Raw genomic sequence first — 13,319 nt, forward strand, 5'->3', positions numbered from 1 at the left:
TAAATTCTTTAACCGTGACATTCTCCTTCTTCCAATGGACACGCGCCAACTCGTAACTCTTAATGACAAACTTTTTCAAATCAAAATGTACACCGGCCAATTCGTAACTTTTTTACTACCTGACCCTCCCAACTTGCAACTTATACAGGTGAATTCGAAACCATTGTTTAATTCTAATTCTATTTACACATAAACATTACATCTACTGGTAATGCAGCAGAGGTATGCTCCACGTAACGTAGAGCCACACCCAGAGCTTTAGTGGCATCTGCGTGTGACACTCAATATGACAGGGAAACTTCTTCCTCGCTTTCTTCATCTTCATTAGTCATTAGGGTTGCCTTGAGGTTGAACCAAGTCTACAATGTATTCATCCGTAAATTCTTCGCTCCCTTTGTCGTCAGCTTCAATCCATTCTGTAATTACACTTTCTTCTTAGTTTTCTGATCCATCTTGTATAGGGGAACGGGGAAAAATGGAGCTTATTCAAATTAGAAATGAAGCCATGGAGTTAACGACTAAGCACAAATGATGACACTGGCTCTGCATCAGTGACATCAATCTGAGATGGGTGGAAGAGGGAGAGAGACAGGCACAGCGACTCAAAATCAACGACAAAGTAAACTTTCAATTATTAGTTAGGCTAACTTTCGGATAATCCGACCTTTTCGGAATCCGAAAAGGCTGTCCCCCCAATTAGTTAGGATTTGCGGGGTTTTACTGTATATAGGTACCTACTATAATATCTGCGTTCCAATCGGCTGGTAGTCTGTTTTGTTCATATTTTTTGTTGTATTAGCTGGTTTATTTCCTTATGTAATTCTCTTCCTCTGTATTTTTTTCCACTGTTATTTCATTTTCTTCTGCTGCTTTTCCGTTTTCTATGTTTTTAATATTTGTTTTTGTACGTTTTCTTCTGTGAAAATTTCTACTTCGTTGTTATCTTGTTCTTCTTCATCTGTTTCCTTCATACCGAATAGCATTTTTTCGTAATATTCTTCTCATATTCTGCTGATCTGTTTGTCTTCAAACAGGGTTTCTCTTTTTTTTTTGTTTTTTAGTACTCTTGTTTTAATGCTGGACGTATTTTTTTATCTGACTTTTTTGTAAAATTGTTATATTTGATGGTTTTCTGTCTTTTTTAATGTCCTCCAGCGAAACCCGTCATTTTTCTTCTTTTTATTTGTTGAGTTTGCTGTGTTTCTCGCTATTTTTTATTCTTCCCTGTTTTGTTTTGACGGATTGATTGGTTGTTTATCCACGTCATTCTAGCGTAGTTTTTTAGTTTTCTGCGTTTCGCAGTCTTGGTCGTACGTAAATTACACATTTAAAATTGAAAAGGATTTATAGGTTCCAAATTAGCTAAAAGACGGTGTTTCAATCCCTGTTTGTGTATTATCGCTCCAAACCCTTCTTGGCAGTAGCGCACCCGGGGGGGGGGGGGGGTTTGGGAGTTAAACCCCCTTTCCCCCAGGGCATATGAAAAATATATAAATAATAGCAGGAAAATGTAACTTGTCTTTCACAAAATATAGAAAAAAAATTCGACGCCCAAGCCAACCCCCTTCCCCCCAGAGAAAAATTATAGGTGCGCTACTGCTGCTTGGATGTGTCCCGTTTTTTTCAAATTTATGATATGGTCACCCTACAGTAGAAACGCTTCTTAATTCACGAGAGTATTCTACACACTTGTTCTTAATCCAGGATACAGTTTTTTGTGTCAAATTAGAATTTCATAATGGTAGATAAGTTTATTTTAATTTTCTAATCTATTTCAACAGTAGGGCCCCCGCATACTGCAGACTTTTTACCTGCCGATAGTTTAGTCGGGTTGGGCAAAATTAAAGATTTTTCTTTTTAAAATATGTAAGAATGTAGTTCGTTTGGTATGGCATGAGTGCTTTAATTTTTTTTAAGTATGTATTCTATTTGTTTTTAATTTTGTAGACTAGCAGACTTAACTACTTTATGTAATGTGAAATTTAAGACTTACTACTATATTTTAAATATTTTTCAAAATATTATTTTCTATATCCTTACATAAAAAAATACATTGAGTGTATGAAATAAGTAAGCAATGTTTTAAACATTTTTATTATTTTCCAGACACCTTTGCACCTATTAGTTGAACAAATTATATTATTAAAAATTTTGTACTTACTTTACTTAAGCCGTCCTCTTGTACCCTACGCTGTCGAGGTAAAAGTTTTGTAATAAAAAATTAAGAATTCAATTTTAACACTTCTATAATATGTTACAATTGAGCAATTAGACCAGCAGATTCGGCAACTGGTTATGATAAATTCATCAATTTTAATGAACATACTTTTTAATTTTTTATTTTTGCAGTGAAAAAAAAAATACATTGTTAATTATACAAAAAAATATCATTAATATATCACAACAATATTTTTTTCAACATACTACAATAATCAATTATAAAAATATCCGAAGTCTAAATTCCAACATTTGAGGTGACAACAGCGCAGTGGAAGCCATGAGGACATAAACTCAAATATACGGAGACCACTACAACCGCAAACTGAATAAATATATATTTGGATGCCATCAAAACCGTTAAAGTGATTTTAGATATACAGCAAGCGAACATGGCGCGCCTGACGGCAATTGCTCCAAGTAATGTGTATATTATTATACAGATAACGTGACTGAGGACGTCCGGCCAATATTTTGTGTAAGCATTGTAGGAAGTGGTACCTTTCATTTGCGATACATTTTAGGGAAAGTCCTCGTGGCAACCGTATATCGGAGTTCACGAAGACCTGGAAGCCACGAGAGACTACGGTTTAACATGGGGGGACGTCATAAGATGCTAAAAATAAATATATATATATATATATATATATATATATATATATATATATATATATATATATATATATATATATATATATATATATATATATATATATATATGAAAATTACTAAGTTCTCGGGAAGAACCGCGTTGAGAATTTATAACTCGACGTTTCGGCACCCTTTTTGGAGCCATTATCAAGAGGGGTATGGTTCCGTTCGAGTTCGGGGTCTCAATCTGCCTACTCCCCTCACTCGTGACGTACCAGTAGTGTCTTGTTCTCTAGGAGAACGGTCAAGCGGCACTGAGGTCTCAATCTGCCTACTCCTCAGTGTCGAGTGACGACCTGTCTTCGCCTGTGTAGCTCCTTTTATACTCTCAGTGCGCGCGGGAACTGTATGCGCGGGAGAGGCCTGAGTGGGATCGACTGACGTGGGGATTCGCCGAAGCAGCGGTCGCCATGTTGCCGGCAGTCTTTTGGCGACCGCTGCTTCGGCGAATCCCCACGTCAGTCGATCCCACTCAGGCCTCTCCCGCGCATACAGTTCCCGCGCGCACTGAGAGTATAAAAGGAGCTACACAGGCGAAGACAGGTCGTCACTCGACACTGAGGAGTAGGCAGATTGAGACCTCAGTGCCGCTTGACCGTTCTCCTAGAGAACAAGACACTACTGGTACGTCACGAGTGAGGGGAGTAGGCAGATTGAGACCCCGAACTCGAACGGAACCATACCCCTCTTGATAATGGCTCCAAAAAGGGTGCCGAAACGTCGAGTTATAAATTCTCAACGCGGTTCTTCCCGAGAACTTAATAATTTTCATTTACCTGACCGCGGAAATCTTTCCGAACATATATATATATATATATATATATATATATATATATATATATATATATAGTCTAGGCGCCAGAGGGGTCACCGTGTCCTTTTTAATTCTGATGGACAAACTCAACGGTTTCGTATGGATTTTTGGCTGCTGCTTACGAATTTCGAGGGTAGATTACGATACGAGTGGTCAAAAAATTGTTATAAACAATTTAATTGTTGATAAGGCTCTGGCTTATAAACTAAAAGAGATACAAAAAATGTTTTATATAAAATTTGTTCCTTAATAAAAAGCGAAGAAAAAAACGTTTACTAAACTCAAATCCAATAATTAGAACTCAAGATATTGTAAAATTAGTGCACAATGCAAACTTCAAATTGCAAAATAAGTATTTCTCGAAGCTTTATCGATCGTAACGCGGCTTCTACGCATGCAAATGAGCATTAGATGGTTTCATTTTAAAGCTCAGTTAATAGTTTTCCAAACACAGTTTGTTAAATTATTTTGTCTTCATTTGTTTTAAAGTTATACGCGTTTGAATTTATAATTTTCTTAAAAAAATTTTACATTAATTTGTTTATAAGGATTTCAAGCAAATTTGAGCCATAAAGATTTACACTTTAATTGATGATGGAAGAACTCAAAAGGAATAATTTGAGCTTATGAAAATGGTCGTAAGTTTAGTTTTGGCCAAAATATCGATATTTTAATGGCGCGCTATGAGGTGCAAGATCGGCTCACAGTCAAGTATTATCGCGGTAAAAACACCGACAAACTGCTCTCGTGTTACATTATTTTGCTCAAGAGGCCTTGCCTATTCTTAATAAATAATATCAGCTGACTTTTTAGTTATATTTCTGAAATATTAGTTTTTAATATTTTTTTCTCATTTTGTAAAAAAAAAAAATAGAAGACAAAGTAAACAGAATGAAAGGTTATACGAGGTACAGTATGATGATTTAATATAAGAAGTATACAAAATTTTATTAGGATCTTCAAAAATGGAAAATGAAGATAAATATATATACATAAAAATTATAATTTACATGGAGAAGTTAGCATGTGAACCTTTACACTGTGAGCATGAGCCGATCTTGCTCCTCATAGCGCGCCATTAAAATATGGATATCTTGGCCAAAAATAAACGTACGAACATTTTCATAAGCTCAAATTTTTCCTTTTCAGTTATTCTATCATTATTGTTAATTAAAGTATAAATGTTTGTGGCTCAAATTTGCTTGAATCCCTTATAAACAAATTAATTTACAATTTTTTTAAGAAAATTTTAAATTCAAACGGATATAACTTTAAAACAAATGAAGGCAAGGTAATTTAACAAACTTTGTTTTGATGCCCATTAATTAAGTTTTAAAATGAGGCCCTCTAAGGATCACATGCTTAGAAGCCGGAATACGATCGATAAAGCTTCAAAAATACTTATTTTGCAATTCCCAATTTGCATTGTGCACTAATATTAAAATATATTGAGATCTAATTATTGGATTTGAGTTTAGTAAACGATTTTTTCTTCTTTTTTATTAAGGAAAAAATTTTATTTGAAACATTTGTTTGTATCTCTTTTAGTTTATGAGCCAGAGCCTTATAAACAATTAAATTGTTTATAACAATTTTTCGACCACTCGGATCAAAATTCACCCTCAAAATTCGTAATCAGCAGCCAAAAATCCATAAGTAACCGTTGAGTTTGTCCATCAGAATTGAAAAGGACACGGTGACCTCTATTTGGCGCCTAGACTAATAAGTTTTCAGGGACTTTCGGCCCTCGGCAAATAATTTTTCATTCTGTGTTTAAATTTTTCAAATATACTTGTTATTTTTCTCAAGATTCGCAAGCAACGAAAACAGTTAAAAAGCATTGGCCCGAAATTTTGCGCCTAGGCTCTTAATAAAAATTATAATACTAACATTTTCATGTAAACGCTTCCATCGTTGTTGCAAACTGCTAGGTTACATGATCCCGGGACAGGTTTAGATTCTCCAGCTTTTAACTCTAGACCATGAAACGTAGGACATTGGCTGACTGTCTCTAAAAAATAGATATTTGCAATACAATTTCAAATATTGTTTCAATATTTGAAGTTATTCTTTTTTACGATCGAGAGTGAAATTTTATCACATGCCGGGCGCATGCGCACACAGACAGTATGTATTTCGTTGCTAATCTTTCAAGATATGTATGTATCAGCGCTGTCAGCCCAAATAAGTCTTATTATATCATATAAAAGGATACATTACTGTTCTTAGTAAATGTATTATTTATTATATTTTTTGTGTCTTTAGATTTGTCTACCTCAGGAATATGATATTTTAAAATAATAGTAAGTATATTCAAAGTATTTTTGTATACTTCATTTGGTCAGTATGTATGAGAAATCTTGTAACCTGTCAAAGAAAAAGGGATATAGCTCAGTGGTAGAGCGTGTGACCGGAGATCAAGAGGTCCCGGATTGAAATCCCGGACTATTCATATTCTTTTTTTTTATATTTTTGGTATCGTTTTAATAAAAAAAATTTAAAAATGGTAGGTAAAGAAAGTTAGTTTAATATTTAAATAAAATACAAATAACCTGTTAGGTATATTAATTTCGTTAAAATCATAATAATAGAAGTATAATTCCTTGCGTGCGTACAAAGTACACACACATTCTTTTTTATAAGTACTTTTATTGAAAACATCGAACACTACAATACTTTTTATAATTCTAACAGAATGACAGACCTATTCAAACACTTAATCACTACTACTACTTGAGCTGAAACGACACTTCGAGAGAATTTCAATCAGATTTAACTGGCTGAAACAAAAAGTCACTAAAATCTTAGGAAGAACTAGTTAGAGTAGCTTGCATTAAAATTTTATAAAATTATTCACAGAAGAGGTAGTACACAGATATTATTTTGATGCTAAACGAGATGAAATGTGAACAGATGTAATCTTCAATAAACTGTAACAAGCTGTGCTTGAGGCCCCTATCAACATCAGAATGAACTTTTCCATTATCAAGACCCTTGAGGTCCTTCAAGAGGCCTTCAGTCAGAAAGCTTGTTGAAAAACTGGAAAATTGGGGAGGATGCTCAAATGCTAGTCTTCATAATCGACAGAATCTTCTACGAAGCATGGAAGACTGCACATTTTAAAGCGAACTTGGTAGTATATCCTTCAAAATCATTAGAGCCGTCGAGAGCTGCATAGTCCTGAAGTTGAACCGCGAGAATTGTGAGGCATCTTTAGCAGAACTTATGAGGTATGAGGTATGAGTAGGTTGGATAATGCTTTTATATAAAATAAATCGATAGGTTTACCGTGGAAAATAAGATATCTATCGGCTATTTGTAAAAATAGTTTTAGTAGGTTCTTAAAGGTAAAATATTGCAAAATCTCTAAATTTTAAAGAACCGATTGGATTGATATGAAATTTAGCATAAACATAGCTAACAAGTCAAAGAAAAAAAGTGATATTGTGCCAATGTGTGCTTTTGAACTAGGGGTATTTCACCCTCTTTTGGGGATAAAGAATATGTGTTCGAAATAAGTCCGGAAATAGATAAAATGACTAATTCTAAGTAACTTTTGTTCTATAAAGTTTTTTCACCAAGTTAATACTTTTTGAGTTATTTGCGAGTGAATATGTTAATTTTTCTACAAAATAACCACGTTTTCAGACGGTTTTTCGAAAATTACTCAAAAAGTAAGTATTTGGTCGAAAAAAATTCTTATCAAAAATATGGAACGTAAAAAAGTGAAAAACATGGTGTATATATTAGGTCACTACACCTAGTAGAAGCAAAGTTATAGCTAATGAAAAATAGGTTCATATTCGTCAAATTCCAAATCGAATATTTTAACTTGCCATAACCAAAAAACGAAGCACTTATTTGGGGAAAACTCATTTTAACTTTTTTAAAGTGTTTAAAAAATGCTTATTTTGTTTTTAAAAAAAATTGTTAGCATCCAAATTAAACAAGTTACGCTCAAAATAAAGTTGGTCCCTTTTTTGGTAAAAAATCAAGAAAATCACCCCCTAATTAGCATTTCCAATGAACTTAATTATTACCATTTTACAAGTTTTTTAGTCGCGTATGTATTGGTCATATGATATCTAAGTTTCATCGGTTCAAAGTGCTTATTTTTGGAAGAGCTGTAGTTAAAAGGGCTTGAACGACCCACTTATCACGAGTGTATGCAAATTTATAGACACCGAATCTTAACCAGTTTTTGTCTTACAAAAAAAACAAAAGAATACAAAATATTCAGAAAAGTAAAGCTGACTTTTTCATTGTCTAAGATTTTTGGTATCTCTAACAGTTTTTAAGTTATTTTGAAAAAAAGCATTTTTTTCAAAATTAAATTTTTTTAAAATATTTTACTAACCAAATTTTTTCAAAAATAAACACTTTGAATCGATGAAACTTACAGATCATATAAACCGAACATAAGTGAAATAAACTGTGAAGCGGTAACGATTAATTTCATTTAAGTTGCTAATTGGGGGTGATCTCCCTGACTTTTTTTTTGCCAAAACAAAAGGGACCAACTTTATTTTGAGCGTAACTTGCTTACATTTGATGCTTGAATTTTTTTTATAAAAACAGAAATAAAGCTTTTTTTAAACACTTTAAAAAAGTTGAAATATTTTTTCCCCAAGAATGCTTCATTAATTGGATATTTCACATTGAAATATTCTACTTGGAATTTTTCGAATATGAACCTATTTTTCATTAGCTATAACTCTGCTTTTGCTAGGTAGAGAGACCTAATATATAGACCTTTTTTTTTTCATTTATTTACAGGCTACAGTTTTGCTAAGAATATTTTTTTCGACAAAATGATTACATTTTGAGTTATTTGCGAAAAACCGTCCAAAAATGTGGTTATTTTGTTAAAAAATGAACATATTCACTTGCAAATAACTCGAAACATATTGATTTGTTGAAACAACTCTATAAAACAAAAGTTGCTTAAAATTATTCAGTTTATCCATTTCGGGACTTATCTTGGACATATATTTTTTCATTTCCGAAATGGGGTGAACTCACCCCCAGGGCAAAAGCACACATCGGCACCATATCACTTTTTTCTTTGACATGTTAGCTATGCGTACGCCAAATTTCATGTCAATCCAAGCGGTTCTTTAAAATTTACAGCAAAAACCGTCAAAGAATGTACTATTTATAAAAATACAAGGGGAGAAAGATTAGGTACATATACAGTTTTGACAGAGTGGAAGTGGAAGATTTTACCTACCTTGGTGTAAAAGTAAAGGAAAATGGACATGAAGATATAGAAGTATAAGAATCCAGAATTACATAAGGCAACCATAAATACGGAATGCTGAGATCCCTAACGAAGTCTAAGTTTGTTTCAAGAAAAACAAAAGAAAGAATTTACAAGACAGTGATTAGAGCTACGGCTGTATATGGAGCTGAATTATAGGTTCTGAGAAAGGCAGATGAAGAAAGATTAGAAAGATGAAAGAAGAAAATTCTCCGATCAATTTATGGAGACATAAATACACAAATGGGATGGAGAAGAAGGACAAATAAAGAGTTGGAAGAGCTGTATACGGAACCAAAAATCACATCAATAATAAAGGCGCATAGAATAAGATGGCTGGGACATGTACAAAGATTGGAAAGTCATAGAATGACCAGGATGATATTGAACAGGAAACCAGTCGGGAAAAAAGGAAAGGAAGACCCCGTAAAAGATGGTTTGACAGTGTCCAAGCAGATTTACGTGAATTAAAAATAGATAACTGGAGAAACTAGGTATTAGACAGAAGAGAATGGAGACGAATGGTAAGAAGAGCGCAAGAGAAATTGTAACACAATAATTTGCCACGAACTGAAAATGAGAGCTATATAAAACAATACCAAAATTAAAAAAGAAAGAAAGAAAAAAGAATCGTCCGTGTCCGGATTTGAACCCGGGACCTCCGCGATCTGTAGTCGAATGCTTTACCAAAAACCCATCAGGGCTTTGTTTACACGACTTCTCGGACGTAATTACAAACCACGGAGACAAATAGATCAAGTAAAGTATAAAAATATATACGTATTGTCTATCTGCTTACGAGGAAGACAAATCCAAAGACACAAAAATTATAATAAATATATTTACTAAAAACACTAACATAATCTTTTCAAACCTTATTTGCACTGATACATACACAACTTGAATTATTTAGCAACTAACAACATACTGTCTGTGTGCGCATGCGCCCTGGATAATAAAAATTCATTCTCAATTAAAGAAGTATAACTTCAAAAAATGTAATTGTATATTACACGTCCAAGGACTACATGGCCTGTTGGGCAAAATAAATAAAATAATAATAATCGGCTATTTGTGGATAGCTGATATACATACATACAGAAGACTCCAATGAGTAGGGCAGCTCAGAAGACATTCTGACCAAAGAATAGTAAGACTGGTGTGGGATGAAGTCCCAACTGGAAGAAGACCACGCAGACGCCCTCGATTTCGGTGGCGAGATAATATAGCAAGAAACCTGAAAGATATGGCGGAGAATGGATAGAGGTTGCTCAAGATAAAGAAGAGTGGAAGCATGTTGTCCAGTCGACTAAAACCAACGAAGGGTTGTAACGCTACGAATTGCGTAAGAGGTATATAGCCTATATGTTAAAAAACCAGGACCAGTATAATATTCAAGCGACACAAACAAGAGGAAAAATATGAAAAAGATAATTCTCGGATCAGCATACGTTGTTAGATGATCCCGAATAGCCACTACCAAGAGAAATATGACAGCTAGTGAGAAATTTCAGGATAAAAGGACTGCAAATTATTATTGGCTGTAATTCAAATGCTCACCACCTGACCCGGGGTCTAATAAAATAACGAATATAGAACTATGGAAAAGAACAAAACAAACCAGTATAATAATAACAATTAAGCAGATAACAATTAAGAAAAATCCTAATAATATCACAAGATAAGCACTCGAATATCACCCTGGGGTATAAGAAAGAGGAGAAGACCAGATAACACCTGGAAGAAAACAGTAACCAGAGAACACAATAGAATTGGCTTAAGATGGGGGAAGTGAAAAACAAAGCAAGAAACAGATGAGAATGGAAGTAACTGGTACGCAGATTAACTAGAGAATAAACACAAAGAAGATGCGATGAGCTGGCCACTGGACAGATGCGCCCAATACTCCAATAGGAGTGATTATTTATGCGCCCAATACTCCCTCCACAAGAAAGGATCAAAGGAAAAACTAAATTACTATATTAAAGAGAAAATATCTTAAACAATTTTTTCTTAATGCTCATTTAAACCATGTATTGTATATTAATAATTAGGAAAGAATCTCTAGGTTTATATGCTCACAAATGATTTCGTTATTGGAAAAAATAAAAAGAAAAATGTATAATTACCAGATTCATTTGCCAATGTTACGCTTAAGCAAATGACAAAAATAAAAACCTTGGACATCATTTTTTTAAACTAATATCCACTGCACTTTTTTTAAAACAATACCAATCTGGACTCTTCCTGCTTGCTTTTATTATCCAAATTAAGAGGTTATCTGATATTTTTAATTTTTGCACTTTTTAGATCAGTGTTGTAATAATATTAATTAAAGCTCACTTTATCCGTTGTTTATCTTAATGTCAATGACCATTAGTTGACGAGGCATTTAAAAATTACAAAAAGCGTACGTGGCACTTATGGAGTGCCAACAGAAGTGAATACTTCTTATATAATCGATTTTATTCGATTCAGTTCGATTCGACCCGTTCCGATTTATTTTATTTAATTTTAATATATGTAATGTTACATAAAGCTTTAAATTATTTTTCTTAATAAAGCAACCAATATTTTATAAATTTTGCGAAAAATTTAATTACTGACTGATGAAGTATATTTGAATCGTCAACGTTAACCCTCCATGAAAACGATAAACGAAAATATATAATGGATGAGTCCATTTATTATTTACTCTACTCTAAGAGGTGTCCGTCCGTTATACAAAAATATAAACATAACCTTTTTAACCTTAGTTGCTGATAAATTCCTTCCAAACTATTCTGTAAGTGTATTTTTTAGCATCTTATTTATTTTATATAATAATTAAATTCACCATCAAATGATATTTATATTTTATTAATAGATAATTTACAATTTAGTTTGACCACAGTTTAATGCTAAAGAATTCGTTAGCATGTGGTTTGACTTTGACGGATCTGTCAAACTCAAACGTAAATAACGTACCTGTGAATGGGTGCGTTCACCAGACCAGTGCGCTACGTCAGCGCTTTGAAACTGTTTAGGATTTTTCGGGTGAACGTCATGTCAATTTAGGCTAAACTTCAACGTGTTGACGAAGCGGTCGCCATTTTATTGAACGTAGTATTTGTATGGCTTCAATATTGAACGTGTTTAAGAAATATATTGTAATGGCGCGATTATTTGAAAATATTTATTTTACAATGGTTTTAATTATAAAGTAGGTAACTGAAACTTAGGAGATACATAATTGTATATGCTCACGAAATTGTAAATCTGTGTATTAAGGAACAATATTTTCAACATAATTCATATTTACGTGATAATTATTATTTATTTATGGTGGGTCATCGTCATTCAATGGTTCTGTTTTGCCAAGTCCAGCACAGCCAGCAGCACTAAAAATTATTTCTTGTTCATTTCATTATCAAACATCAATAAAGGTAGTAGGTATATTATCCATTTTTGAATTAAATTAGTTTAAGATACGTCCAATTTATCGTTGACGATAAGTATAATAAATCAACAAAAACAAAAAACAACGAATCTCGTTTTAGGTTAGGTTCATAGAACAGGTGGGAACACAAAAAAAACCAACTATGAAAGTGTCAAACGGAAAAATACCCAGACTAAACGTAGTTTTAAAGCGCTGCAACACAGCTGTTTAGTTGAAACTTAAACCGATTTTTTCTGGTGAACGCAGCCAATGTACCTATTGTTGTGCGACCCCACCTTGTCGTTCTAGGGTTAAAAGACATTTTGAAGATCATTTGTGAGAATGTGGAACTTTTATTATTAATAAAGAAATTAATTAGTTTTTTAAGTAATTTATTTATCCACAATCAATAATTTGAACATGTTCAGAAAATATTAATTATCACCTGGACACCAAGATTTTGGACAGCACTCTGGATAAAGCTTTGTTTTATCTCCATCTACTATTTTGCAAGGTGGTAGGACTTGAAAGAGTGCGCAACTAAAAGAAAAACAAATAAAGAAAAGTTAGTATAAAAATATAGAAAATTTAGTTTTATTGTTAATTTGTAGTATATTGTGGATAAATTAGTGTTATAGAAGTTACATTAGTCCATTTTAGTAATTTCTTCGCTGCGCTCGCTGCCTTGCAAGCTAACTATCAAATGTAGTATAGAGTGCTAAATAAATTTAACAAAAATGATAGGTAATACTAACGTTTTCATGGTAATACTTCCATTGTCCCTGCAAGTTGCTATATTACATGTTCCCGGGACAGGTTTAGATTCTCCAACTTTTAACTCTAGACCACGAAACGTACGACATTGGCTGACTTTCTCTAAAAAATAGGTATTTACAATACGATTTCAAATATTGCTACATGTCTAATAATCCCTTTTAAACTTGTTATAAAATCTAACA

General features: G+C 33.2%; 3 protein-coding genes across 5 annotated transcripts in view; 1 reads left to right on the forward strand and 2 right to left on the reverse strand.

The window, feature by feature from the left end:
• LOC114333350 (uncharacterized) overlaps positions 1 to 13,319 on the reverse strand; it is a 941,557-nt gene that overhangs the window by 147,224 nt on the left and 781,014 nt on the right. The gene's annotated exons all lie outside the window — the stretch shown is intronic.
• The window catches only part of LOC126879973 (venom peptide MmKTx1-like), a 29,801-nt gene that overhangs the window by 10,791 nt on the left and 5,691 nt on the right, over positions 1 to 13,319 (reverse strand). Inside the window, exons 1-2 of one of the 3 annotated variants that reach the window (XM_050643401.1) lie at positions 11,072 to 11,375; positions 5,573 to 5,693 (exon numbers count right to left, since the gene is read on the reverse strand). In XM_050643401.1, coding sequence (XP_050499358.1) covers positions 5,573 to 5,693; positions 11,072 to 11,132 — 182 coding nt within the window. In that variant the 5' untranslated portion in view covers positions 11,133 to 11,375. Of the gene's footprint in view, positions 1 to 5,572; positions 5,694 to 11,071; positions 11,376 to 12,735; positions 12,901 to 13,115; positions 13,237 to 13,319 lie in introns of those variants that run through there. The other 2 variants (XM_050643403.1, XM_050643402.1) reach the window with 2 other exon arrangements.
• Positions 11,602 to 13,319, forward strand: part of LOC126879969 (venom peptide HsVx1-like) — a 45,229-nt gene continuing 43,511 nt past the window's right edge. The window contains exon 1 of the mRNA XM_050643394.1: positions 11,602 to 11,727. Within this exon, the coding sequence (XP_050499351.1) occupies positions 11,617 to 11,727 (111 nt within the window). The 5' untranslated portion in view covers positions 11,602 to 11,616. The remainder of the gene's footprint in view (positions 11,728 to 13,319) is intronic.

The sequence above is a fragment of the Diabrotica virgifera genome, chromosome 2 (genome assembly GCF_917563875.1).
Source record: "Diabrotica virgifera virgifera chromosome 2, PGI_DIABVI_V3a".
NCBI classification, from domain to species: Eukaryota; Metazoa; Arthropoda; class Insecta; order Coleoptera; family Chrysomelidae; genus Diabrotica; species Diabrotica virgifera.